The 27,529-nt window shown below is 42.8% G+C and overlaps 1 protein-coding gene across 4 annotated transcripts; it reads left to right on the top strand.

The window, feature by feature from the left end:
• The first annotated feature begins 540 nt into the window (after positions 1 to 540).
• trim62.1 (tripartite motif containing 62, tandem duplicate 1) lies at positions 541 to 27,480 on the top strand. Of its 4 annotated transcripts, none has more exons than XM_088309813.1 (6): positions 541 to 686; positions 2,493 to 3,017; positions 21,145 to 21,240; positions 23,806 to 24,062; positions 24,714 to 24,829; positions 26,634 to 27,480. In XM_088309813.1, exons 2-6 carry the CDS (start codon positions 2,610 to 2,612, stop codon positions 27,182 to 27,184), a joined length of 1,428 nt encoding a protein of 475 aa, XP_088165939.1. In that variant the 5' UTR covers positions 541 to 686; positions 2,493 to 2,609; the 3' UTR covers positions 27,185 to 27,480. The 4 variants fall into 4 exon arrangements, with proteins under 4 accessions (XP_088165939.1, XP_088165942.1, XP_088165941.1 ...); XM_088309816.1 differs by lacking the exon at positions 541 to 686 and adding an exon at positions 716 to 1,040; XM_088309815.1 differs by lacking the exon at positions 541 to 686 and adding an exon at positions 716 to 1,154.
• The last annotated feature ends 49 nt before the right edge of the window (positions 27,481 to 27,529 follow it).

Raw genomic sequence — 27,529 nt, 5'->3', positions numbered from 1 at the left:
AGTGCAGAATGGCTTTTCGGAAATTGGACAACTAATTATTTACTTAGATGTTTAATTTCACAGTTGATAGGTGGACAGGCGCTCAATATGCTAATACAAACATTCAAGAAAGAAAAAAAAAAGCATACTACATATTGAACACACACACGTTATCCCTTTTAAATAAGCTTTTGGTAAGGTAATGCTGCCACTAGCTGGATGAAAGAAGAAACAACAGCATTTTTGACTAATAATGCATGTCTTGCATGAAAAACATTCTGTTGCCCTTTTTACATTTCCACCGTACTGTTTTAAAGTTAAAACGCTTCACCAATGTTGTAACTTTTACTTCCCTTGCGTCGCTACGTTTATTTTTTTTTACCAGCAAACCAGAAGACAAGAACCTGGAGGCAAACAGGAATGTTCAACCATTTGGGGGAGGTATGAGAGTAAAGTTTAAATTGTAGCATTTCGCCAGAACGCTTTGGGGGCAAATGTACTTTTACAAAAAGACTACAAATCAGAAATTTGACTGTCGTTCGTTTTAAACATTAATTGATGATTTACTCATTTCGTGTTAATACGTTTATCTCATGAACATCCCTCGTCTACGGCCATTTGGTTGCGCCTGTTGCCGCTGTGTGTTGCTCTCCTTCCTGGTGGAGATTTACCTCGGAGGAGCTGTCGATGCCATCGCACAGGTTCTGGTAAGACAAATATTCTTTTTCTTTTTCTTTTTGGTAACTCCACAAGTAACATTGGAATTTACATTGTGTTTAATCCTTAATGCGGCCTCTTGACGTTTCCGGCTTCACGTGTCGCTTCTTAAAGGACTATTTAAAGGGTCTCTGTCCGGTCTCATCTCTTTCCCCCTCGCCGCTGTTGCTGGTGGCGGTGCTGGCTTGTGTTGACAAATTTGGCTCACATGCAAACAAGCCGGAGAAAACGCGACTTAATTGCTCAATAATACAGCCGTTTTTTGTTTGTTTTGTTTTTAATTTTTCCTACGCGTGTGTGTTACGTTTGGTGATTTTTGCCAAGATGATAAACTCCACTAAAAGGTGACTTCAGGAAGGCATTTTATTAAATAGCGACTCCTTTAGGGAGTAACAGACACTGCAGGTGCTCGTCAGTTGGCTACTGCAAGTTGAATGTGGTCAGGTGTAATTAAAAATGTATGTTTACAGGTAGGTGCACATTTGAAATTGTTCTCATTTCATTACCTGGTTTATTCCTGGCATCTCTTCTGAGCTCCTTCTGTCCTTTTTTTGCCATTCCTTGTATTCACATTTTTTTCCCTTGCAGTGGAAGTCATTGTTGGACCCCAATTATGCAAGGGTCCACTGCAAATGCCTTTTCACACTGCACTTAGCACTAAGTGTGTCATCAGCAAAGACATTCATTATGTTGGCAAGGACAGAGTGCCTTCGAAAAAAATCACTTCCATTTTGAGAGTGGCGTCGAGGTGACGTCAGAGGCGCATCCAATTAGAGAGAAGCTGGCAAAGTGATTTCAGAGCACTAACAGCAATAAACAGACGAGCGGGTGTAAGGTTATTCTAAACAAGGGCCAGTAACTGCCCTGTGGCCTCACAAACTTCTCCCCGGTTCTTGTAACAGTTGTAGATGATTTTGTATCCAAATGAAATTTTAATACTCTGTAAAGAATATGGGAAAAGACTCCCTGTTAGTTCCTGGTTGGCCGCTACACAGGAACTTTCAAATATGGGCAAGGTTGCACGAGGCTGTGTCGTTATTGCATCAAGTACCTTACTGTTTGCCCACCCAAAAAAGTTTGTAAATACCTATGGATCCCACAAGATGGCGGCAAAGCACTGTTTTCTGTTAGACAAGGCTATGGCCTGATGAAATTAAGCTCATCACCTCACTTCAACATAGTTTCTAGATGGCACCAATGAAATATTTTTACATTAGATATGTCTTTTACATTATACCAAAAGCGAATATGCAGGGGTTGACTGTAAATACTGGTACATTTCAGTAGACCCATTTTACATTTTAGTGAGAAGTGGCGAAATTAATGCTACAAATATTTCCAGATTCTTGCTCGGTGGGCCAGAACCAAACATTTAGCTGGCTGTGGGGTGTGTTTTGCCCTTTCCTGCTTTGGATACTCACATAGATTTATCTTGTGTGATGTTTTCTTTCTTTCTTTTTTTTTTTTTTGGACAAATTAAAGACATGTATCAATCTAACTGCAGTTGATGGGGAATCCCCACTTGCTGCTCTGCTCAATGGAAGAGCCGTATGGCAAAAGGAAAGTACACAAAAGGTCCTCCATTGTTGTCCTTTGTTTATTGTATCATGTTCCTCTTCTTTGTTAAATTTAGTGCCAGGTTGCGGGTGGATTACTGTGTAGGGTTTCAATAAATGCTATCGCATGTTGCTGAAACTAATGCGGAGACATTTGACGTGACATTGCACTTTCACTGGAGGTAATGTTTAACCAGAAACTGTGCTGTGGTTAATGTTTTATTTCATGTCTTTTAACAGAGATTTCAAAAACAAACCAAAAGGATTCCAAATTATTCCTCTTCCATGGCAGTGAACCGCACAACTGAGGATTAAAGCGCGCCGGAGTGTGGTGCGACGTTCCCCTTTTCTTTGCAAATGGCTTGCTGTCTGAAGGACGAGCTCCTGTGTTCCATCTGCCTCAGCATCTACCAGGATCCGGTCAGCTTCGGGTGCGAGCACTACTTCTGCCGCAAGTGCATCACCGAGCATTGGAGCCGGCAAGAGCCGCACGGTGCGCGCGACTGCCCCGAGTGCCGGCGCACCTTCGCCGACCCGCTGCTATCGCCTAGCCTCAAGCTGTCCAACATCGTGGAGCGCTACTCGGCCTTCCCGCTCGACGCCATCCTCAACGCCCAACGCAGCTCGTACCCCTGCAAGGACCACGAGAAGGTCAAGCTCTTCTGCCTCACCGACAAGAGCCTGGTGTGCTTCTTCTGCGACGAGCCGGCGCTCCACGAGCAGCATCAGGTTACCACCATCGACGAGGCCTACGAGGAGATCCAGGTAGGACATGCGCACGCACACATTCTGTCTCACATGCACACACACGTGCACACACGTTGTTGGTTGTTCCCGAGGCTGAGGCTGACATTTCCTTAGCATCCATCACACTCATCCTGACATGATGTTGCTCCAAGTCGAAATGAAAAGTATTTGTATATGTCTGGTATAAATAATTCATGTATTATGTGCAAGTATTACTGTTCATCCATTAGTTTTGTTCGTTTAGGGGGTGAGAGCGGGGATTATAACGGTGAAATCACAAATATATAATTGCCAGGGATGTAATGCTACGCCAAAAGTCACGGTTCACTCCATGGCTTGGTAATAAGTTAACAGGGCCATCCAGTAAGGGAAGAAAATGCAATGCAAAGTGCCTGTTTTGTCCATACAGAAACAGCTACAAGTGAAAATAAATGTGCTGTAAATGTGACACACCACAGAGACGTCTTGTGAACTAACCTGTCAAATTGGAATGATTAAAAAAAATAAAAGAATTCTCAAATCTTTAAAAAAAAAAATCAAGCCGTTTTCTCAAATGCCGTGTGTGCTGAAAGCACTGAAGCCACCACGTTTGTTCAACTGTTCAGTAAATATGGACGCTGCTAAGTCTCGCATCTTTCTTACGCTTTCACATAACTACGCTTGAGTTGTGAAAATCATCCACAAGCCAGAAGATTTGCTGCACATTTTTTGTTTTGCATGGTTAGAACACAAGGCAGTTTTCTCCCTTACCTAATATCCTCTATGTGGAAACACTTATAATTGCTTCATCATCTTACATAATTTCCCCTTCATTGGGTTATTATGCTTATGACGAATAACTAGTTTTGAACAGAAGTCAATGCAAATGGTGTCGAGTTTTTGCGTTGGGCCACACAAAATGATTTGGTGGGCCTTGAGTTTGTCACCTGACATTTAAATGAACAGCACTGGTAATTACTAAACGTTTGTTCATGTTTCGGTGATGGTTAATAGTCCATTATATAGAAGCTCTTTAAATAAATTCAGGGCTTCGTTTATCTTGCAATGCTAAAATGACACGTCTCCATTAGTTTGAACTGTTTTACCCAAAACCACTGCACAAATAGTCAAGTGTTATTATTAAGATGTCAAAATATAGTTTGTACCTGCATTCCTGAAGTGAAAAAAAATCTTTTGAGTGGTTGAATGTTATGTTTGACTACACTTAAATTCACCTGAGACTGTAATGTCTTTCTTTAAATGTTACTCTTTTGTTCAGGAAGGGAGTTCAAATGAGCTGTGAACAATTATGTCCATGCTGTGATAATTACCGTGCTTACTGGTTTGGAAAGTGATATCTTTTTGAGGTAGTCGTTTGTTTATCTTGGGTAGATGAGGCACCTGAAAAGGGACATCAGCTCTATTTGAAGAACTCAAGGGTCACAAATTGGGGAAACGTGATTTTTTCCCTGAATTGATTGAAATCCACCCAGAAATGAGGCATTTTTCTTCCCTCCTCAATGCAAATGTCGGTGTGCCTCGTAAAATATGTAACATGAAAACATTCCTTGAAGATGCTTGTATGAACCTCGTACACATTTTATTTGTGGAGGCGTAATCCAGGAGATAAACCACTGCTTTAGACAAAGGCCCTGCATATACAATGCTCATAATCTGAACATTATATTTTCTTTTTAAAAATGTTTTATTGTTTGTTGTTGGTGAGTCAGTGAGTTGACCTTTACTCACAGCGCAACCCACACACCATTCTCATGTAAAGATGATTCTTTCCACTGAAACCAAATGGACATCTGATGCAGTGCAGGTTAATTTTATAAATAAAATGTCAGAATGGCTCAGGATATTCTTCCAAATGAACAGGCCAGCTCCCAATGATGACTCGCCGGAGATTTAATGTGGGTCACCTCACAAATTAGTAACATTTGTTCCCTTTTCTTTTGACATGGCCCTTGGTGTTCTTGGTAGCTGTATGTTGGATTGTATGGATTGTTGATTATGTGAAATGTCCTTGTCGGTCATCACATTTGTGGCGTTAAGAAGAAAGACTCGGTCAGTTATGGGACATTTGGCTCCTGCAGTATCAAAGCAGGAGTTCAGAATATTCATGAAATTCTTACCAGCTATATTCTTTACTGTTCAGGTTCCGGGAAGGCAAAGCCTTTTGCCAGCTGACTTTGCTTGAAAGGCCAGTTACTTGATGGGTCCGCTGCAAAGCGGTGGACAGTTTCCATGGGAATTTAAAATGGGAATTTTAAAAATACTCCAAATGGGAAACTTTCCATGGGAATTATCTTCAAATATAAAATAATCTCATGGCAAGACAGCATATTGATGCATGAATATAAACTTTTTGTTCTGTCATTATTAAATTGTAATTTTGGATCGTAACACAGAGCAAAATAATCGACCAAGCGACGTCTGGTAACTTGAAGAAACCGGGAGGCAAAATTGCAGCCACTTGTGCATCAAGATACCACCGTACTTGTACTTGCAATGGTTGTTTTAGTCAGCATTATTCTAAAATATATTTTCCCCAACTATACTTAATTTCCCCATTCAGAGACAATTGATTCGGTCAATTACCAAGGGAAACTTACTCCTTTCTAAAAGCAACCATACTCCTCATTAAAATAAGCATTTAAAACACACACCAAAAAAAAAACAATCTTCTAATTCCACATTATTTTCTCTTTAGTTGATCAAGGTAATGAATTGAAAGCGCTCAGCACTGTGAATATCAATGTCAATCGGCCTCTGTGTTTGAAGCCTGAGAAAGGTTAAAATCGTCCCGCGATAGAGGACATGTAATCAGGCGCAGCACATGACGTTTCTCTTTCCTCTGATTCAAGCAGCTCGTCCCGTGGCTCGGAAGCTCTTCAACAATCTGCCGTTTTGTATTCTGACCGGAGCCTTGGAGGCTTCCCAGATTTGCCGCACTGAAAGGGAGTATGAGCACTGGAAACAAAGCAGTGTCCCGTGGTGAGGTTTAGGCCGACAAGTGTCTTCATGTGGGAATTTTCCTCCGAGGAAAAACACCAAAGCGCAGCTTTAGAAGGTCTATTTGTGTATAATTAATCTTTGACGTCACAATGTGGTCATCTTGTACAAGGTTTGCTATTGTTTCCTCGTCGTTGCCAGCGTGTGAAAAAGAACGGCTTGTCGGATCGAAGCCTGCTTAAGAACATTGCCTGCAGGCACAATCAATCGACAATGCTCAAGTGCCAAAATGACATGTTCAGGCTGCGGAGCACTGGTAGTGTTGTTTCTTACTTTTCATATTTCCAAGAGTAAGTGGCATGCGAGGCTTTGAAATTGACCTGACACCTTCTTGTGTGGAGTTTTTTCCCCAAGGTTTTGTTACCTGAGGGCGGGGTTCCTGCAATCTCTTAATTTAATTTATGAAGTTGGGAATAATAACTTAAAAAAAAAGTCTTGAATTTTGATATCTGAGTGTTAAATGTTATGGTCTATACCAGGCGTTGGGGCTGCGCCCGAATTTCACGATGTGGTGACTGAGAACCATGTATATTGTAAACATTTGGTGAAAATTTCTCTGTGGAAAGGCCTTAAGGAGAAGTTGGCGTCCCTGGCTGACCTGGATAAAGAGATTGCTTTCTATACTGAGGAGCTTAATGGCCTTCTCTGACTACACAACTTTTTGGGTGTTCACAACGATCGCGCTGTCAGACTACAAGATAAAATCGTGTCTTGGACCGGGAAGACAGAGAGGGCAGTGTGGATTGGCTATTCTCCAGAAATAACTTAAAGTAGCAAATTTGTTTTATGACATCGCAGTTAATAAACATAGCATGATTTGAAATGCTTCACATACTTTCCAATATTTCCTGCTTACTGTTCGTTCCTTTTTTTTCTCACCATTTAGATTTTTTTTATATGCGCGTCATGTCCAGTCATTCGTCATAAGTAAGAGTGCACTGTCCCCACGTCACACTATGTGGCAAGACGGACACGATTTCTGACTTGCCAGACTTTCGTGGTGGTGGTCGTGAAGCGTCACAGACCCCAAACAATCAAATGTTGATTATGTCCCACTGCACGGGCTACGATTTTGTCAGAATCGGAGACACTATGTTTGTCTGCAGCACATCTTTCTTCCAATATCGGGCTAACATTAGTGTATTCTGACGTCGGTATAAGAAACAACTGTGCCTGATCCTAATTCGATTGATTTATTTTTGAGTGATTATTTACATTATTTTTCAAGGGTCTCCGTGCTCCCGCTTTTACCAACATGGAATAAGTAACTAGCTAATTAAAAAACAATGCAACTCATGTAAGAAAAAAAAAAAAAAGTGTTAGACTCCTGAGATTTTTTTTTTCACACCTCTAATTGGCCTGTTGTCTTTGGTCTGTGTCTGTGCCCTGATGGTGTGGCGTGAGTAGCCTACTCGATACGCTGCACTCTTATGTCGTGACTCACAAAGGGCCATTGATAACCGGTGGGGAAATGTTCCTTGTGATTGATTGGTGACTAGTCGTGGATGATCCCTGTTTCTCTTTCATAAAGTTCGCTGGTATGACGCAAATGATACGCTACTCTGACATATTCTATAAGGTATAGCACCCATAGAGCAGAATACCTGCGAGGGAGCACTACTGATGTGTGCTGCAACGGTCCTCTATTACCGTTGGTGCTGTAAGCTTGCATCATCATCATCTCACTGAATCGCCCTCTCAACAAGCACGTCCTTCACTGACTCACTGTGGTTTGTTTCGTGATCAGGTGCCACAAATATCTCTGCATACATGCGGGAGACACTACACACTCCAGAAATGATGGCCAATCCATCTACTCTGCCTGCAAGATGAATTAGAGAGCGGTTAGGCCACCGTTTGTGGTTGCTTTGCTGGCGTGTGTCATTGTTAGTCTTCTTTTGCAAGCCGTGTTCCAAGACGAAACAAAAATAAATCTGCCGCTCTGCTGCCCGCTCACTTATGGGTTGGTCTGAACACAGCCCACTGTCTCGTTTAGCTGAGGTTACTCCTGTAAAAGACTCATTAATAACAGAAAGAACAACTACAGCAATTCTTTGTTAGCCTCCCCCGAGGGGATATTCAGTTCTGATATGGAACATTCTATATTTACAGGACAGAAATCCATTAAAACAGGCACAGGGCCAGGATTTTTTTTTTTCTCTCCTGGGGCTGAGGAAGGGGCGTGAACTGCGCGGTAGAACGAGGACCCCCTGCATTGATCACTTGTACATGTTGCCTGCATGTTATGCTTGCTGGTGGCCACTAAAGAGTGCAGCCCCTGGTTGGTCTGTAGCAGGCTTATAATCTCCTTAGCCTGGCATGTCACTCGGCTGACCTCCGGCCTTGAGGCGTATTGCATGCGGTGGCTTTACCTCCCGCCGGTTAGCATCCTTTAGTCAAATTTGCGATGCACAAACAAGCCTCCAACAGCAAAACATACGCAAAAACACATCTGGCAGAAATTCATCAAGCACATAACTGCTTTTGTGCATTCATTTCTCAGCCTGCAGTAAAAGCCAAGTTTACAACAGTTGAGTTTATTTCAGCCTGGTAGGTTTTGGGAAAATAAACCCTGATGATATGTATTTTTTTTTTTTTTAGAACACAAGGTGTGTAGTCTGGATGATGTTATATGAGGTAGCTGTGTCTGAGCTGTCAACAGTGTGACATTATACCAGTGTCATTATCAGCAGGCGCGCAGGCCACCGAAGGATCGCGAACACATTTAGCAACCCGGCCACACCGACACGGTACAAAGGACACAGTGTAACCCGCCAATGAATTCAACATGAAGGAAGGGAGCTGCAGTACAGTTCAACTCTAAATATGAAATATAGCCTGCCTGAATTTGGAACAGGTCCAGTAATTCCGTTCTGAGGAGAAGGTCAACGCGTAACAACCTTTTTAAGTGATGTATGGATCCCCTCAGGGTGCGACCTTCTTCATACACAGTGCATTCGATTAAGAGCAGCGCTTTTAGAGCTGAGATGGGAGAGTTTGTGGAAACTTGCAGTAAAGCTCAACCAACCTCGTGAAAATATGGGTTCAGATCCTTTGTTAGAGTTAATCAAGGTTCAAGAAACCCTTTGCATTATTTTTATTCGTCATTTGGGCGAAAATTTCACAAAATTTTGCATGCTGTTTTTTTTGCTGGTGAAAATGTAGTTGTCATAAGTAGATGCACATGAAAGTCTCGAGAACCCATGCCTGGAAAGTAATAATAATAATAATAATATTGCCTTTATTAGTCACACAATGGGGAAATTCGAGATTCGAACCCAGGCCTCCTGGGGAGACTGGGTCCTGAACGTGGCGCCTTAGACCACTCGGCCATCCTGGCAGCCAGTCACAGGATGTCTGCCGTTTTGGTTTGAGGCTTGCGTTTTAGGGTCAATTTGGGCATTCTTAGTGGTCCTTCCGAGATTTTGTCCCATTGCTACCAAGTTTGAATCATATTCTAGACCGATGGATTATATTAAATTGCTAGGAAATGCATTTATTATCATGGAGTGTGGGCAGACATCGTAAATGAAGTCCAAAGCCCTGATGACAGACTGATGACTGCCATGATAAGATTCCTATACGCCCTTTTCTGGCGGACATGTGCACAGCGAAAATCTGCACTATAAAAGTAACCATACTCTCTTAAAACGTTTTTTTTTAACTAGTTTTACCTTTCGTGTATGCTTTAAACACATTAAAACACACTGCATGTGTGTGGTGTTGTGTATTTGGGGTTCAATAACTGCCTGACAAGTCCTTAGGTGACTGTGGCTTTCCTTTCCCATATTAATGGGCCTTAGATTAAAAAAAAAAAAACATAAAAAAAACACCAATCATATTAAATATGACCGTTACAAAAATAAAGTAAAGGATTCCTACTTTTGCATGAATTGTGTCATGACACTGTGTCAGTTGCGCTGTAGCAAGTCGCATCTCCTTAATTGGATGATTGAGACTGTGTGTGTGCCCAACTCTCCTGATGTCTGTTTGCCCTGAAGAAGTCTTTACACTCTACTTGACAGCAGCAAACAACCAGATGCATGATGGAAGGGATGTTAACTGTTAATTAGAGCATATTTGGAAAGTAGATGGATACAGTGGACGGCACGTGAAGGAATAAGAGCATGAGGCAGCTGTGCGGAAGACTAAAGCCCACGCTGCTGGAGACTCAAATGACTGCTGTGGTGAATCTGCCCACGCAGTTCTGCATCCAGATGCACCTTGCATATCATCTCTTATTACCACCGTTCTTGTTGGCCTATTGCCAGTCCGCCGGACGCATGAAATATGAAAGTGCATTTGCATTTCTGCCACCAGCATCAATGCCGCACCGGGCGGTCTCCGTCACCTATTTGAAGTGTTCTTCCAGGCAGCCACTCACTCTCGCAACCGTCGCTCCTGCCGCTGCCGCCGCGCTCGGCTCTACCTCTGCAGTAATGAGTCAGGCCTTCTCAAGGGCACCCACAGATGACGCCCCCGCCGCCCTTGTGGTTGTGCATCACCTCGCTTGCCCTCTTGCTTTTCTCGTTCGCTGAGTCTTCTACTTTTTTTTTTTTTAGACTTAACTGTGAGAATGCGAATATCTTCAGATTGGAATCAAGCCTCTCCTAAATGTGGCTAAAAATCAGATTTGGTGCCCTTCTTGCGCCTAATGCCAAACTGACGATGTTCACCTTGATTGAGACAGAGAGGAAGAAATTGGATCGCAATAATGGGATGTCATGTGCCATGAGTGCAATGGAAGTCATAAGGATCTCATTCATGGAGAAGTTCTTTATCCTGACAACACGGAGGATGCATGTGGCGGGACAGAGTGTTTATCTCTGCACGTATCGTCGGTAGATTAAGAGATAAACAGAAGCACTTATCCGAGAAAGTGGAGCTGGTAGTGCATCCATCAAAGGCAACATTTTGTCTTGTTAAGATGATTACGGTACTTCTGGCCCGCACTTTGCTTAAGTGAGAGTCAGAAGTCGATGTATCTGTTGTGCTTTAGAAATGTCAGTCACGTGCATGTGCTCTTAAAGCCATTTTAATCAAAGGTATAAAAGATTTCTTTAGTGGTTAAAAGATGGCAGGGCGCTAAAAGCAACATCTGACCAATGTACAGTATCATAATGATACAGAATACTGTGGCACCTTCTGAGTCAGTTAAGTAACACTCAGTGACTTTTAAGTTGTTCTAATTTCAACACATTTTTTTCCCCAAGAATTTATTTGTCTGCCACGATTGTAAAACCTTCGCCAACTCAAGACGTGTAATACAGCAGTCGTCATTTTCCCACGGTCACGACACATGACAAATACGTTTCGGGGTTATAAACGGGTGGTGCAATGAGTATTTTCTATAATTCTGACTTTACTATTGCGTTAGCATATCATGATTCGACCTGGCTCGCTTAGGTCGGTTCACACAGTTTTTCATTTGATTGTTTTATCCTCTGTGTCTAGAAGTGTTTTTAATTTACTGTGATTATGAGTTGAGTTCTGTGTTTGTGATGGATTCCGGCGCAAATTATGTCAATTTCACCGCAGTAAAACGAGTCTTACAAGACGCATCAAGAAAAACAGCAAGGTGTTTTCAGAGCATCCCTGTTACTTAGTTGCGTAGATATTTCTCTTTTATCTCACTGCTGATCATAACACGTTATTGGCACAGCAAAAATGTGTTTTTTTGGTCTGGAATTTTCTCTTGAGATAAAGTGTGAACTCAAGGCTCACAAGATTTGCTTATATCCAAGACTTTTCGAGTCATACCTTTCCAAAAAATGTTGGTTGAACTCCAAAAATGCTACTCTTTGGGGTTGATTTTCATTGTAATTATATAACGATTTCAAACCTGGTGCTTTCCAGTGGACTGCGTGATTGAAAAAGGAAGTGCGCTCCTTTTAAAGTTCCGCAGTTTAAAGCGAGGCTTAACGTTGAGGCCGTTCCTCAATGGAATGTGATGCAGATGAGAAGTGAAAGCAGCACACAGATGACATTAAATGCATGTGAGCAGACAGCGGAAGATGTTGCTTTCACTCTACCTCCCTTTGAGGCCGACAGACCTGTAAAGTGAAGTGCATAAATATGTATCTTATGAGTTCTGACCATGTCACTTTGATGTTTTGTTTGGGATTTTGCACCCGCTGCTGAATTCTTGATTAGCCGGGGAATTAAAACAGATTAGGGAGACCGTTGTTCCCTAGCGTTGGGCATGGCCGGACTGTAATCTGTTGTAATTCCCCCATCCCTATGATTTGCAGCAGATGATTTCATTTGACCAGCTGCTGGTGGAAGTCTGCACCCGAGCTCCCAATCGCCCACCCGCCTCCTCCACAATTGAAGCCTGTTAAACGTCTCTTTTGTCGTACTGAGAGCGCGAATGCCAATTTCTGTTTGCCTGCCAACCTGCCAACCTGTGTTTCCATCTTAAGTCCTGCTGCAGAGGAACACCGCATGACTCAGGCGCAGCTTTGGGCACTCCCACGTTCTCGTTTTCAGTCTCGTTTTATCTACTGAATCAGGGGAATCTTGCCACATTAAGCAAGAGCAGTGTTGGGCGAATTACCACCCCTGTTAGTTTGAACAGCACTAGCCAGCTGCATAAGTTAAACACACGCACAAAATAATAAGATCTAATACAAAAGATACCAGTGATAGCTTCTTGAGAGAAGGAAAATATTAGAATAAACTCTCAGTGTAGTGCTTTGCATTTGTATTCCACATTGTAAAGTCAAACTAAATCACTTCGTGAAACTGACGATTAGCATTTGACCTTTTTTTTTTAATCATGGGGGGAAATTAAGGATACATTAAGCAATTTTTATTATTTTATTTTTTTATGGGAAATTATCTTTCTGCATATATTGAACACTTTGCACACACAATCAAATTTAGCCGGTCAAACTGCAATGTTGTACACTTTGTATTCACAGTACAGGAAATTCTTAAAGCCTGTCGCAGACGTAGGAAAAAAAATGTCTTTCATGCTTTTTAACGCACAAATAATTACTCTTCCCAGAAGTGTTATAGCCGTTATAGCTGCAAAGATTGCACCGTCAAATTGAACCCTGTGGAATGTCACTTAATTGCATATGTGAGACGAGGCAGGTGAGTGAATAATTTTGTCAATGGCGATGCTGGTGTCTTTGAATGTGAGTGTAGCGGCTGAGCTTTGTGTTCCACAGTAGCCACACAAGCCAAGGAAAAAGTAAAACCTGCACGCAGTTTAATGTTCACATACCTCAGGCTCTCTCTGGGCTAAAATTGAGTTGAATTCCAAATTTGACAACCTCAGAATCATCTAACATGAGAGGTTAAAGTCAAGTAATTCATCTTTGAAAACCTACAGCATTTTAAATGCAGAATATTGAACAATTATCCATAGAACAATAGTGTACCATATGTTGTGTCCAGTCAGCGCTTTCCAAAGTTATGTTAGGAATTTAACCAGCAATTTGCCCTAATTGCCGTGTGATGAGCTTCACAGTCCCTCACACTTTCTTTCCTATTAGCCAGAATGCCATTAGGTACCCATCGCTATTTAGCTTGATGGTCAGGCTAATAAGCGGAGGCCTCTCATGCGGCTGTGACTTATTGCTTAAGTGTCACCGTATAACAAATGAGCTCCCCTGCAACAGTGTGAGTACGAGGCAGTTCTTCCAGATGGGACGCGGTTTCAGCTTCAGTCCAAATGCATGCTGCAGTTTAATATAAGCATCATCTTATTATAAACTCTCGCTGTAAGTGCTAATTAATCGCCTGCGAGTCGGTCAGGGTAGCTGGCACAAATATGCTACTGATGTGGCAAATACAATGAATGCTCCAATGTCGAAGACAATCTGTTCCGTGATGCCGGTTGACTTCAAAGTTGTTCTAATTCAGTGCTTCTCAATTATTTTTCTGTTACGCGCCCCTAGGAAGATGAAAACATTTCACGCCTCCCAAACTTTCCGCCTCGACTAAAAATATCATTTGTCTAATAAATTGTAATATGTAGACCTCTGCTTAAAGGGGAAGTCAACTCCCAAAAAAAATCTTAAAATAAAATTCTGTAGACCTCTGCTTAAAGGGGAAGTCAACTCCCCAAAAAATCTTAAAATAAAATTCTGTATGCGCTTTCACTAGTCTGAACATGGTATTCATGACCAATCATGGCTTAGTTTCAGAAAACAGGTGAGGTGATTGGTCGCCAACTGTGGCCTGAGCGACTAGGATGTCATTTTCAGTCGACAGAAGTGACAAAATGGCCGCACCCTGAGACGGCTAAAAACGTGTGGATTTTATGGCTTAACTCGTATTCCACAAACACAATTTTTATCAGACTGCCATGTTTACAACAAATAGCTTTAGATCTTTTTAGTCTCCTTTGACATTTCTTTTCATCCCTGTTAAATAATTTTTCCATGGTCTTCCATGGTTCTTCATATCTCAATGAGGATGAGAAGTTTCCCAAAACAGTCGTCGACAAATGGCATTACCTCAGATTGCAACCAAAATCTGTAAAAAAAACCCAACATAAATAATAATAATAATAATAATAAAATAAGATCGCATGTGATTAAAAATCATCACAATATATGACTGCAGGCTGCACTGAAAATTCACTGATCAATGTTGTGTTATTTTTCAGTGCAACCTCATTCTGATAATGTATTGGCTGTTGGCAGAACCAAGTGTTATGAGAGCCAGACACGCACTTAATTTGGTCGGCTGTTTTTGCGGGAACGGAGGCCTGCTTACCGCTCACAAGTAAAGCACAACGACCAGTTGGCTGCCTCCATTCCATCAGGCCGATGCAGCATCACACTTCCTCATCGGGTGATTTGTGTTCCTGACACATTCTACATGCTTTAATATTAATAACATGCTGACTACTAGAGGTCTGACTAATCCTAAGAGGCTTTACAAAATTAAAAAAAAAAAAAAAAAAAAAAAAAGATGTTTTTGGCATTCATTGGGTTGTTGTGAAATTCCTCTGGCAGGCAAACACATTCCAGGGTCATTTTCAGGGCGTTTACCCCCCTCTTTTGGAGGATGAGCGATGAGATGAAAGCGTTGTGCATTCATCTCCATGCGGACTTCACCCAGCCACCTCTTCGGTTGTTTGTTCGGAAAAAAATAAACATCCAACGTTAAAAAAAAAAAAAAATGAGAGGCAAGATGTTGACGCTTTTATGCCCAGAAACTGATCGACAAATCTGTTTTCATGTGAATTTAAGATGATGTTGGATTACGTTCTTTGCTTTTGAGAAATTGCTTAGTGGAGAATGCAGTATACAAGTTCTGATTAACACAGCAGCTGCTGCCTCACTTCAACTACAAGTATGTGAGTGTCTGCCGTCTTCACCAGGAAGAAATTGCAGAGATCACTGCACATGAATGAATGCCGTGTATTAGTTCTTCAAACATTGCACATATACTAAACACGATCTTTTTGTGCCACCAGTCCTCGAACCTTTCCGACACACCTGGTAAGCCCTTGAATAATGAGCCACATGCTGCTTTTGCATTCAATGACATTTTCACATCATTGTATGGTGCAGAGCAGCAAAGATCTCCAAAATTGCAGTAACAGGTCTTGAGCAGGTTCAACCTCTTACGCAGAACCCAGCGAAGGTGGGATATTGCCGCAAGTAAATGCGCTTGGAGTGACACGGCATCCAATATTTCGATGCTACTGACTCTTCATTACGTTTCAGTGCGATTTATACAGCGAACAGCAACATGTGGGAATAAGGCTGTGTGAATGGGGCTGAAGTTTCTCAGTAATTCCAAACCATTTCATTACAGTTAAGGGATGGGATAAAAAAAAATTCTAATTTATTTGTCGTGTTGTTTTCTTAAGCAATTCCAGTTTGTCATCATTTGCATGACGCGGTTGATATACCGATGACTGTAAGAGGCCGCTACAGCGCCTCTCCTCATCGCCACCTCTACGCAGTCACTCATGTCACCGCCTGGCATACTCCTACCGCCTTTAACATCGCGATTAGTTATGTATTATTATCACAACTTAGCCCCCCCAAAAAATAAATAAATAAAAAAAACTTGCTTCTACCTTAAAGAAGTACACAAAGTATTTTTTTTTTCTAAAAAAAAAGTCAGGATTTTTTTTTCACATTATAAATTGTCGACGGCAATAATAACAATTATTTTTCGTGCATTTTAGACTCCAAAACGCGTAATAGAAAATCTCATTCCTCGCTGTCGTTTCTTATTGGTCATAAAAATACAGAGATGGCTAGAGTCCCTGTGGTGTGCGAGCTTTGCAGCATCCATCTCCGGTCAACCTGCATATGGGAATTAAGTCCGTGGGATGTCAGATAATATTTAGAGCACATATCCCATCCTGTAGGCTTGTTAAAATCATTATTCAGGCCTGTGAAAGGGCATGTTTTGTTTGATTCTTCATCATGCTGACCCGACGCTCTCCTATATATCCTGGAGGAGCTGGGGAGAATAATAAAGCCGGCATCAGTATGGACGGGTAGAGGGATTTGTGTTTGCTTTTAATGCAGGGCCACGGGGAAGCGTGCACTTTCAGACGCTATAAATAATGAATAAAGCCCTTCGGCACGGAGCAGAGAATGACGGTGAGCCTTGAAATTGACATCCTTCATCGGGGAAGGACTGCATTATTAGTGTCATGCATACAAAACACGAGATGATGCAATCTGACCATTTTTAGCTTTTACTCCGCATCCTGGTAATATTGCCTCAAGAAAACGTTAAGTCAAGGACTGCGTCGCTTAATCTTAAAATGTTAACAGTGATGTACTCGTGATTTGAATGGAGCAATACAGATCAATTTTCATTTTTGGATGCCAGAGAAACATTTTAAATTGAACTGGGAAAACCACCTTCAGACTATTCAAGTAAGTAATTACGCAATAGCAAATTAAATGGGCTTAAGGTTATCTCAAGGCATTCGCTTGTGTATGTGTGTGTTTGTTTGTTGTTGGGGTTTTTTTTAACTTTAATGTGATGACCGTTTAGTCGATTAATTCATGACTCAATTGAGATTTTCTGAGCATAGTATACAGACTGACAGAAACAAACAAAATCACCTGATTAAAAATATGACTCACCATATCACAGAATGGAGTTGTCGTTTATAACGATTTGTATCAATCTTATGATCTGTAGCACTGCATGTTGTAGTCATGCTCCAAATATATATTCCACTTGTGCTCTTATTGTATTTCAGAAAAGCTATGAATATTTTCCAAGTGACCGTCCCCGCAGTCTCATTTTTGGTCAAATATTTCCGCTCATTTGTAGCATAGTAAAGCCATATGCACAAGTGTGCAGATGTTGGTGCGCGACTGAATGTTGTGATGTAAATAAAGTTGTCATTATCACACAGTTGTTACCCGCGCATTATTGGACATAACATTTTGCCGACACATCTTTGCACCGCTGCTCTTGTTCCTCGCCGCCAGTGCCGTTCTTTTGAATATTTTCAAACTAATGAAGATCGGAATAGCCAAAGTTAGTGAGGCAAACCGCTTCTGTCACCCACATAAACATAAAAGCGCCAGCTTTTGGCTCGTCGTGTGGGATATCAGACATTGTAAAAATCGTTACAAGTGTCTGCTGGTCCATCTCATATTTGGCTATGTTTGGAATCAGTTATATCTGTGGAAATTAATGGAAGGTTAGGGTTTGGATTACATCCAAGGTCTTTGACTCAAACGCTCGACGGCAATCTCAGTGCAAGGTGGTTGGCAGCATGAAATGCGCTTTTTGTTTTGCACCTTTTCTGCAAGCTGACATGCTGGTGAAGCGTCACATCAGGCTGGCGTCCGCCTGATCAGACAGACAGCTGAGAGACTTGCTTCAACACTAGACCAAAACACAAACTAGCAACATGAACACAAAGGTCCCTTTTTAGGATTCAGCCACCTTTTTTTTTCTCTTTCTCCAGGCATCTGCAATGCACCAGAACTTCCGATCCGACTCCTTGTGCACGTGTCGTAATAAAACTGGAGAGCTTTGCGCTACCAAATAAAATATCTGTCGGTCACTTGATTGGCTTTTCTTCTATTGCACAAAGAAGACGAAAGCGGATTATGCAATTTCACTTTATGGAAGAGTGGAGGCCTTGCAATGTATGCATGAGGATCTCAACGGGGTTTAAACAATGCAACAATGAAGACAACTTTTGCAGGCTGGCATTGAAAGTACTGCTGGTGTAGATCCTTTCCAACATATTTAATCGAGATAATCATTTGCCAAAAAATATGGGCCCTTGTAATGAGAAAATTTGCATTAATAAACATGATAAGGGCTCGGCACCGAACATCGAATTTGGTACTGATGTCTTTGATGAGTAGAAATGTTGAAAAGAACGCACACTGGAAAACACACAGGAGGTTTGCCATTTTGGCTTCAAGTCTTCTTTTTTTTTCTCCAATGTCTAACAAATTTGAACTCTGTGTACTAAACGGGACATGCTCAAATGCAAAATAAACAGCTTTCATCATAGCTGGTAGCCAGAGCTTGGCAAGGGGGGGACGTGTGATGACTAATAACACAGGCGCAACAAGGTCAGTGCTTGACCAAACGTCCTATGTGTAGGATTAAATCAAATTTACTTCAAACTTTATTAAATCCTCTATCCATGCTGTTTACTGCTTGCAGCTTTAATTCATACGACTTTTGCAAAAAGATTTTTTTTTGTCTGTTTTTTTTGAGTCCTCAGAAAACTTGGATACCTGTTGCTACCCTGAGTTAAATCTTTTTAGCTGTGGTTTCTCTTTAACTACGAGGCGTTTCATATTTACGTGCGTCGCTGGTATTTTTTTGTATCAAGATATATAGTAATATTATGGTTTATTGTCCGATTTCTTACCGTTCTGCTCGATTAGCCTCCAGACTGCCAAAGCCAAATTTGATGGTCTCCATTTTCACGCCAAAGTATAAACTCTGAATAGACACATGACCTGCACATGACACATCCACCAACAAATACTCTTACCTGCTGGTAAAAATAGGAAATGTAGAATTAAGTTCCAAAAATCAGTTCATTACGTATTTCAGTCACTTGGAGCGTCTGTTTAGTCCATCAGCATCATTGTCGTGCATTTTTGCACCAGTCAGTCCCTGGTTGTTCAACATAATAGCAGAGGAGCATATTTTCTCGGTCAGTCTGTCAGCTGCCGCACTGCCATCATTAACATGGAGAGTCACGCTCTCCACCTCTCCACCCCACCCCCGTACAGCAGCCGTTTTCCTCTCCTCATGTCCTTGAGAGGAGAACTGCAGCATCTTTTCAACAGCCGTCAGCCAGCGTGTTTTGGTTAATTTTTGTGGCAATCTGTTGAGTTTGGGGAGTTTCCAACACACTCTAATGAATAGTTTGTGTGTTTTAAGTACTCCTGTTGCGTGCGTCCCATTAGATGTTTTTTAAATGATGATTTTCCTCTGTCAGCAGAGATCTGTTCTCATATTTATTTGAGCTGAGTATCTCAGTGATTTTCATCTCCCCCTCACCCAACTCTAACTGTCGCCGGAGCTGACAGCACTATTTGGGGGATTTGTGCTGCCGTAGGTGTTCGAGGGAGGTGACACCCGAGCGAAGCGACGAAGCGGCATGATTACTTCAACTGTGGAAAATTAAATAGATGACGCTTGCGTTTATTCCATTTGTTTCACCCTGAATTAGAACCAGTCCAATGAAAAGATGCTGACCTGGACACCACTGACGTTCCCATGAATTCATTTTTCCAAGAGGCAGTTGGTCAGGCAGAGCTATAAAACCCCATGATCCTTTGCCGCTATAACACCCGTCACTCTTATGTGAAGACTTAAGAAAAAATGGTGTGTATCTGTAGGGATTAATTGTCTAGTCACTCATCCATCCAGTCTGGTTCTTTTCAACCCTGTTTATAATGATTACAATGATGACTTGGAATACGAGTTTAATTTGTTCCGTGAGCATGCTTGTAAGACAAAACCTTATTTGGTTCAGCATACCAAATTTATCGGGTCCGTGGAACACTCGACCCCCTGTTTGCTCGAACCTCTACATAGGCCAAATGTGACAGATGCGTTCTGGCTCCCTAGCCAAACAATCTGGTTGATTGGTTGTCTGGGACTGTGTTCTCGTTGTTCAACACAAGTTTGACTCTGAGGTAAGTTACTACTGCCTTGACATTTGTGAGAAACTTTGTAAGAAGTTGGAGTGGTCGTCGATGGAGTGAGAAGTTTGAATAACACCTTGGCACTGGTGAACACCTGTGTAGTTGACCCTGTAGCTGGCTGTGTCATGAGTACCACTAGAACAGGACAAGCTGTTTGGGCTTGGGTGCAGTATGGTTAGAGAAGTTGAATAGCCTGACTTTGGTTCCTTGATTAATGTGTAGGGTATTTCTTCAACCCACCCAGATACTCTCACTTATGAGATTTTGCTTCTCAAATGGGCTGACACCTGTTTGATACACCCAGAAAATGGGCAAAGGACTTGGATGATGGTCATTGTACAGATTCTGAACCGCCTCCAGCATTTAAGTAAAATCCTCCAACCTGGAAAGTGGAATACATAATCCGACTTAACAAGATATCAGAAGAAACTGAGCCAAACAACATCAACTAGGTGCTAATTAAAAAATGAGAGAACATCTGCTCACCCCAGATGTGCGGGTGTGCATGCTCCAGCTTACGCGATCTGTGTAAACCTCCATTATTTGTGACAGCAGCCTCAGCCGTCGCTCCCCCGCCAAGTCTCGCTCCTTGCGTGAGGGCACCCGAGGAGGGCTGAGCGGAACCAGCATGAGCCCCCGACAAGAGACGAGACCCACTTTCCTCAGACGCCAAGCGACATCCCCTGTGATTTTTTTTAATGCAATCTTTTCATGTCTTGGCTTTCTATCTGCATTCCTTGTTTTTGTAGCTGTGGGTTTTCATCTGTGCCGAAGCAGAGCGTGCAAGAACAACAAACAATACGAAGTTGGATAAACAGAGCAGGATGTAGTTGAGCTGAAACGACTCATTAGCATTTTCATGTAGCTGTCCAGGAGGCACGAATTGAGCAAGTCAGAAGTGAATCAAGGATTTTGTTATATTACCACAAAGGGTGTTTTCTGTTAGTCTTAGTTTGTTAGGCCTGGTCAAAAGTTGCTGACCTGTCTTTGCTTGTCATTTGGTTCTGTTTCAGAGGGAGATGAAGGAGCAGCTGGCCACCCTGCAGGACAGTGAGAAGGGTCACACCGAGGCCCTGCAGCTCTTGCAAAGACAACTCACTGAGACCAAGGTGCAGCAGCAATTCTCCTCATTACAAAAAACACTGTAAAAGCACACACAAATGTATTTCAAATCAACAATTCTTTACAGAAGAGAAGCTCGTAGGGACTGTCAGTCGGCCATCCTGAATAATGTTAGACATAGGTTTGTTGGTTGCAGTATACCTAATCCGGTAAAGAACCGTACCTGATTAAAAACAGATATCCCAGAGTTTTTACAATCAATATTTACAACCATCTCTTTGACTCAAATACCGATTATGATCCTGATCATTTGAATCAAGTGTGTTGCAGCAGGGAGGGAGAGAAAACGTGCAGGAAAGCGACCCTCGAGGACCAGGCGTTTGAGATCCCTGTTTTAGATGTTTACTTCTTCCATCACAACTGATTGAAATGATCAGGATCGTTATCAGGCTTCTGGAGAGTTCCATCATGAGTTGACTTATGGTATGCTCTGGAATGACATATAGCTAATTATTAATAATGAACAGTCTTTTTATGATTGATTTCTAATTCAGTTTTTCCCTATGAGCCGATTGTTTTTGAGGCCTGAGCATCCGTTTTATTGCATCAATCCGCAACCGATGAATTGCTCAATTCCCACTGGCTAAATGTTCAACCAGTCACGTTCACGAGCCAAAAACATAAACCCTGCAATGCGCCATCCACGCCCTTTTTTCCCCCCATGAGTGATGCTCATTTAAACATTGTGGGCACACAGATGTTTGGTGTCATCGACGGGAGAAAGAAGAATATGTGTTTTGTCAAGAAAAGCTCTCTTCCCGCGAGAGTTGGCGTGACAGTTACCATTGCGCACTACTCTAGACTACACACATCGGGACCGAAACGCCTCGGCGCACCTGCTGTGCCAAGTTGGAGCAACGTATCACTTCCTGTCAGAGTGACACCGACCCATTCTGTTGACGTGCCCTAACTGCAGGATACGGTCCTTTCATCCACTCTTCAGTGCACGAATCTCATTCGATTTCCATCCATTTGCCCTTGGCTGGAAGTCGGCCACCCTACCACATTCGTCTCTGAGGAGTTTCATCTTTTGTTTCCTCCCTTTTCTTCCTAAAGGGCTGCTTGTTTCATTTTCCACTCAATGCGACCCGCTGTGGCCGACTGTCGATTCTTGCATGCAGCGAGATGGAGGAGAAATGTTGTTTAAAAGGCGGCCAACTCACACCACTTTGCAAATTCTTGTTTGGGGAGTCTTTCTCTGAGGGATAGACATTGCCATCTCATCACTTCCCCACAGGGGATTTTCTTGATAATTCCATACTTGCCCGAAAGTTAGCCAGCGTCTCATCTCCAAGGGCTCCAGACACCTGCTCGGTTCCATCACGTTGCGCTGGGGCCTCAGCAGCATGTCAGCAAGACTGATCATCGAGCTGCTTCATCCACCCACTCCACTCATCAACTTGCTAGGAGGGCTGGGACGCCGCCCGCCCTAATGTCATAACCGTCACACTCTTTGACAAATTGTCGCATTTAACCGGTTCCCACAGAGATCGTACCTGCCCCCACTCAAAGAATGAGAGGGGACTTTTTAGAGCACTGTAATTAAATCCTAAAGTTCAGACGAGAGTATCTAGAGACATAGTATTGTTTTTGTGCGACAAAGTGGCCTAATGATTGTAATCTACCAAACAACAGTTACACGACATTGGCCTGTCCCATAGACAGAACACCTGGTCCATGTCTATACAGATTATTTCTCAGCATTCCAAAAGTGACAGTCTTGTACGGGGTTCAAGGATTAGGTAACCATATCTCAGAAAGATGCCCATAACGTACTACCAAGCGTGAACCTGTAAAAGGTGAGCATCGAATTATCTGGATGCGTGATGGCGCAATGGCTGTGTGAACACTCACCACTAGACGACACCCATTTCGTCAGAATGTTGTCAGGGGGTCGAGTCCCACTCAGTAATGGTAGGCGTTGCCTCTCGTCCAACTAAGGTGTCGTCTGCCTGTGGCACACACTTGGCTACAAAAGACTTCGCTTCACAGGGACGCTTAACACAAGGCGAGATGTAGAAATATACTTAGTTGGATGCTTTTTTCAGTTTTTGTTGTGATGGAGCCAGGTTGGATAAAAAGATAGGTATATAAGTGTTTATATGAAGTGGTTTGGAAATCTATGCAGAATAGTCGAAGAATCTGGAAAGCAAATATTTAATGAAGAGCATCCTGTTGTTTACCTGCTGCTTAGAGTTGACAACCTCTCCTCGAAGCTTTTTGTTTCTTACAGTCGTGCTGATACCACTCGGATGACTCATTCTCTTTGAGATCCCTTTTCTTTATCTCTCAAATCTGTGTGCTCAAGTGTTCTGCTTTACCACCTGCTGTTCCCTGCAACTTGTTGACATGACTTGTGGACGTCTCGTTCCCTTGAAAACCACGACCAGGATGTGCTGCGTGACCGTTTTCTGATCACCTCAATCAACACATTAATTACCGTTCTTCTCAGTCGGAAAAATAGCATTTTCTTGTTTAATCCATTGTCAGATTAGGCCAATATTTTGAAGGAGATGACTAAGAGCGAGTTAATATTATCCTATACTTTCCAGTCCTCAGCCAAAGGTCTCCGCGCCACCATCGGCGACGCCTTCGAGCGCCTCCACCGCTTCCTGCGCGAACGTCAAAAGAGCATGCTTGAAGAACTGGAGATGGATACGGCACGCAAGCTCACCGACATCGAGCACAAGATCCAGCGCTATAGCCAGCAGCTTCGTGACGTCAAGGAGGGCATCCAGATCCTTCAGGAGCGCCTTCACGAGACGGGGCGCCACGACTTCCTCGAGGGGGTGGCCGTCACATCTGAGAGGTCAGCGTTATCACAAAAACAAGATTAAGATTCATATCTACATTTCAAGATCTATCCGATGGTTGGCAAAATTTAACATTTTGGAACTTGTTAGTGATTTGTGTGTTCCGATAATCCCTGCACAGATGGCGTTTTAGTCCCCGAAAAGCAGCTGTCATGTTTAATCTGGGAGGGTTCGTGGAGGACGTTTTAATTGAACTTTATCATATTTCTGAGCAGGAGCATGAGATTAGTTATTGAGCTCGTGGGATTAAATTGTCATTAAACATTTTGACTTGGGGAACTTGCTCATTTAATATTTTCCTACAAAGTTTACAAAATATGGTGTTGACATGCTCATAAAATATGTGATTCGTTTGGGATCTCAGTGAAGATGTTAGAGTGGTCCAAAAGAATTAAGAATTAAGATACTGTAGGAAACAAGTTTGTGCTCGTTGGCTTCAGTGCAAGAAGTAACCCACCCACAAGGTCCTACCGGAGTCGAGATCATCAGCTAACCCCATTCAGTCACTCAAGTCAATTAATGCTCGTAACAGCGAGGCATTTCACCGACGCACAAGATTAATCACCCAGTGCTGAACAAGGCGCCGCGTTATTAGCATGAGGCAATTGAGCGGGTTTCAGACTCGCGTTAATCTGTTTCTGTCGCAGGATTAAAGGCAAGATCCACGAGACCAATCTGACGTATGAGGACTTCCCGACATCCAAGTACATGGGGCCTTTGCAGTACACTATCTGGAAGTCGCTCTTCCAGGATATTTCTCCAGGTAAGAAGTGCCGTAAGGAATGTATAATTCAGCTCGCCGCAGTGCGGTTTGAAGTCCCTGTTAGCTACATAAATGGCGGAAGAAGCTCAGGGCAACAATTTACAGGTGCTGCATCTGACAGTTTCTGTACCATATCATTATGGTTGTTGGGATAGTAGCTTTTGAGTTTGTGCTGTAAACTCTTGTTCTCCAGAAATGCACATCATTAGAAACTGGTCCTGGCCTTTGTCAGTATGGGAAATGGATCGGATCCACGGGATGACATTGCCCTTCTTGTCTAACAGTGCCGATAAGACCTCAGCCTGCCTCCATCAATCTCTCGAGCAGAAGATGATTCAAATAATATGCCGAGGGTTCTTGTTAGTCCTGCCATCAGTCCTCCCATTTGAACATGCTGCCAGCAAAAGTTTTTTTTCCTCCTTTGCTTGACTGACATACAAATGGAACAATTGGTTCCAATCCATCAGCTGCAGTTGCCAGAGACGAGACAAAGACGTTCTCCCATCATCCGTCGTCCATCGTTAGGTTAGCTGCTACGAACAAAGCGTTGTTCTCGCCACAAGACTCCACATGAGGCTGTTGTGTGTCATTCCCGTGTGCCTCTCACAGAACAAGCTTCGGATTGTGAATCTTTAATGGCTGCAACAAACACCGACCGCATTGCATCAGTGGCAAAGGCTCCTTTTTGTCCACCGGCTGCATGCCAGCCACTTCACTTGACCACTTTGCTATTTTTAACCTGAGCCACTTTTATACAAAGTGACTTGTTGGGCAGCGACAATTGGTTTCTGCGCAACCAGGTGAGTAAGTTTCAGCTGTCAAACTTCTGATACTACTTTATCAAGTGAATATTGCCGAATAATCAGCCTTATTCATACGGAACATCCAACTGGGTTGCCTTCGCGGAATTGACCACTTTTATCCAACTTGGAAGCAGGATGAACTGAACTCTCCGACCATGGACTCCCCTAGCATCAATAACTCCAACTTCTGTTTCTGCTTGCTAACATTCTCGCACACCAAATAGCGCTTGGCTCTAAAGGCTACTATGTCGAAGTGAAGCTGCCAGGCGGTCGTGCCGCATAATAAGTCATCAGTCATCTTTGAGCTCGCAGCACATACTGTGATCGTCTCCGCCGGCCCCTGTGATGTTGACAGTTTTTCTTTTTGTGAGTTCCGAAAAAAGACATCTTTTGGTAGAGTGCACTTAGAATCAAAAGGATAGTGGGGAATTGTTCCCTTCAGCGTAAACAACATATAATCAGCACGCTTCATCCCCCTCACTCTCACAGACCTTGCCTCCCATGCGTTAGTAAGGAATACTTTCAGTCTCAGTGGTCCTCCCTTCACGTGGATCTGCAATAATGTGCATGCCAGGCATGTCGTTGGCAATGTAATTTTAGTACGTTTTTAGTGTGTTACATTTTGGGGAATCTGCCAGGATATCTTCTTTTGTGGTAATCGGACTAGAATTTATGCTAAACTCTTACATTGAGTTGGTTGCAGCACTTAGACAATCTTTTACACAAGAAAACAACGTTGGAGTTAAGAGTCTGTTAGCATGTTAGCGCACATGTTTAGCTTCTTCCTTCTGTCTTCTGTTGCATTCAGCTTACTTTAAAATTAGTAACAAAGTTTGTATTAACCAAAATTGGCTACTGTTTTGGAATGTAATTTGTTTTTATGAAGTGTTTACATAATTCTTTGCAATTTTACAATTATGATGGATATCTTAAACTGTAGGTGGAGCCCTTCAACTGGATGACAAATACTTTAATTCTAAACCCTGTGTTTTATTTCTCAGTGCCAGCCGCCCTGGCGCTGGACCCCATCACGGCCCACCAAAGACTGATCCTGTCTGATGACTGTACCATCGTGGCCTATGGGAACCTCCACCCGCAGCCGCTGCAGGACTCGCCACGCCGCTTTGACGTGGAGGTGTCCGTCCTGGGCGCCGAGGGCTTCGCGTCCGGCGTGCACTACTGGGAGGTGATGGTGTCGGAGAAGACCCAGTGGATGATCGGCGTGGCGAGTGAGACTGTAAGCCGCAAGGGCAGTATCCAGATCCAACCTGGCCGCGGCTTCTACTGCATCGTCATGCACGACGGGAACCAGTACAGCGCCTGCACGGAACCGTGGACCCGTCTCAATGTCAAGAGCAAGCTGGAGAAGGTGGGCGTCTATCTGGACTACCCCAAAGGCCTGCTCATCTTCTACAACGCCGACGACATGTCCTGGCTGTACACCTACCGTGAGAAATTCCCCATGAAAGTCTTCCCTTACTTCAGTCCGGGCCAAAGCCATGCCAACGGCAAGAACGTGCAGCCTCTGCGGATTAACACCGTGCGCCTTTAAGAGATCTGCACGACCCAACTCAGTTTGATTAACCGTATATGGATTTCCAAATTGAAAATGTTGCGTTTGAGGTGTATATGTGCTCTGTCTAAAGACTCCATTTGAGATCCAACACAAAATGGAGGCAAAGTGTTTTTTGTGGGGCCTAAATTGGACTGCAGTCATCCATGTTCTTCCACTAAAACAGTTTAAAGTCGCGGGGAAGCTGCAGTCGAAAACGAAAGTTAAAAAAAAAAACAAATGCCGACTTCACCGTCAGTCAGACGGTGCTTTGTTCTGTTTTGTTTTTCTGATGTCGAACTTTTGATGGCTGTCACACAAGAGAACACAAAATGGACGTAAAAA

Source organism: Idiotropiscis lumnitzeri, chromosome 11 (genome assembly GCF_059441095.1).
Source record: "Idiotropiscis lumnitzeri isolate Australia: NSW breed Sydney's pygmy pipehorse chromosome 11, RoL_Ilum_1.0, whole genome shotgun sequence".
Taxonomy (NCBI): domain Eukaryota; kingdom Metazoa; phylum Chordata; class Actinopteri; order Syngnathiformes; family Syngnathidae; genus Idiotropiscis; species Idiotropiscis lumnitzeri.
The sequence above is the reverse complement of the archived record's forward strand: the minus strand, read 5'-3'. Positions and strand labels throughout refer to the sequence as shown.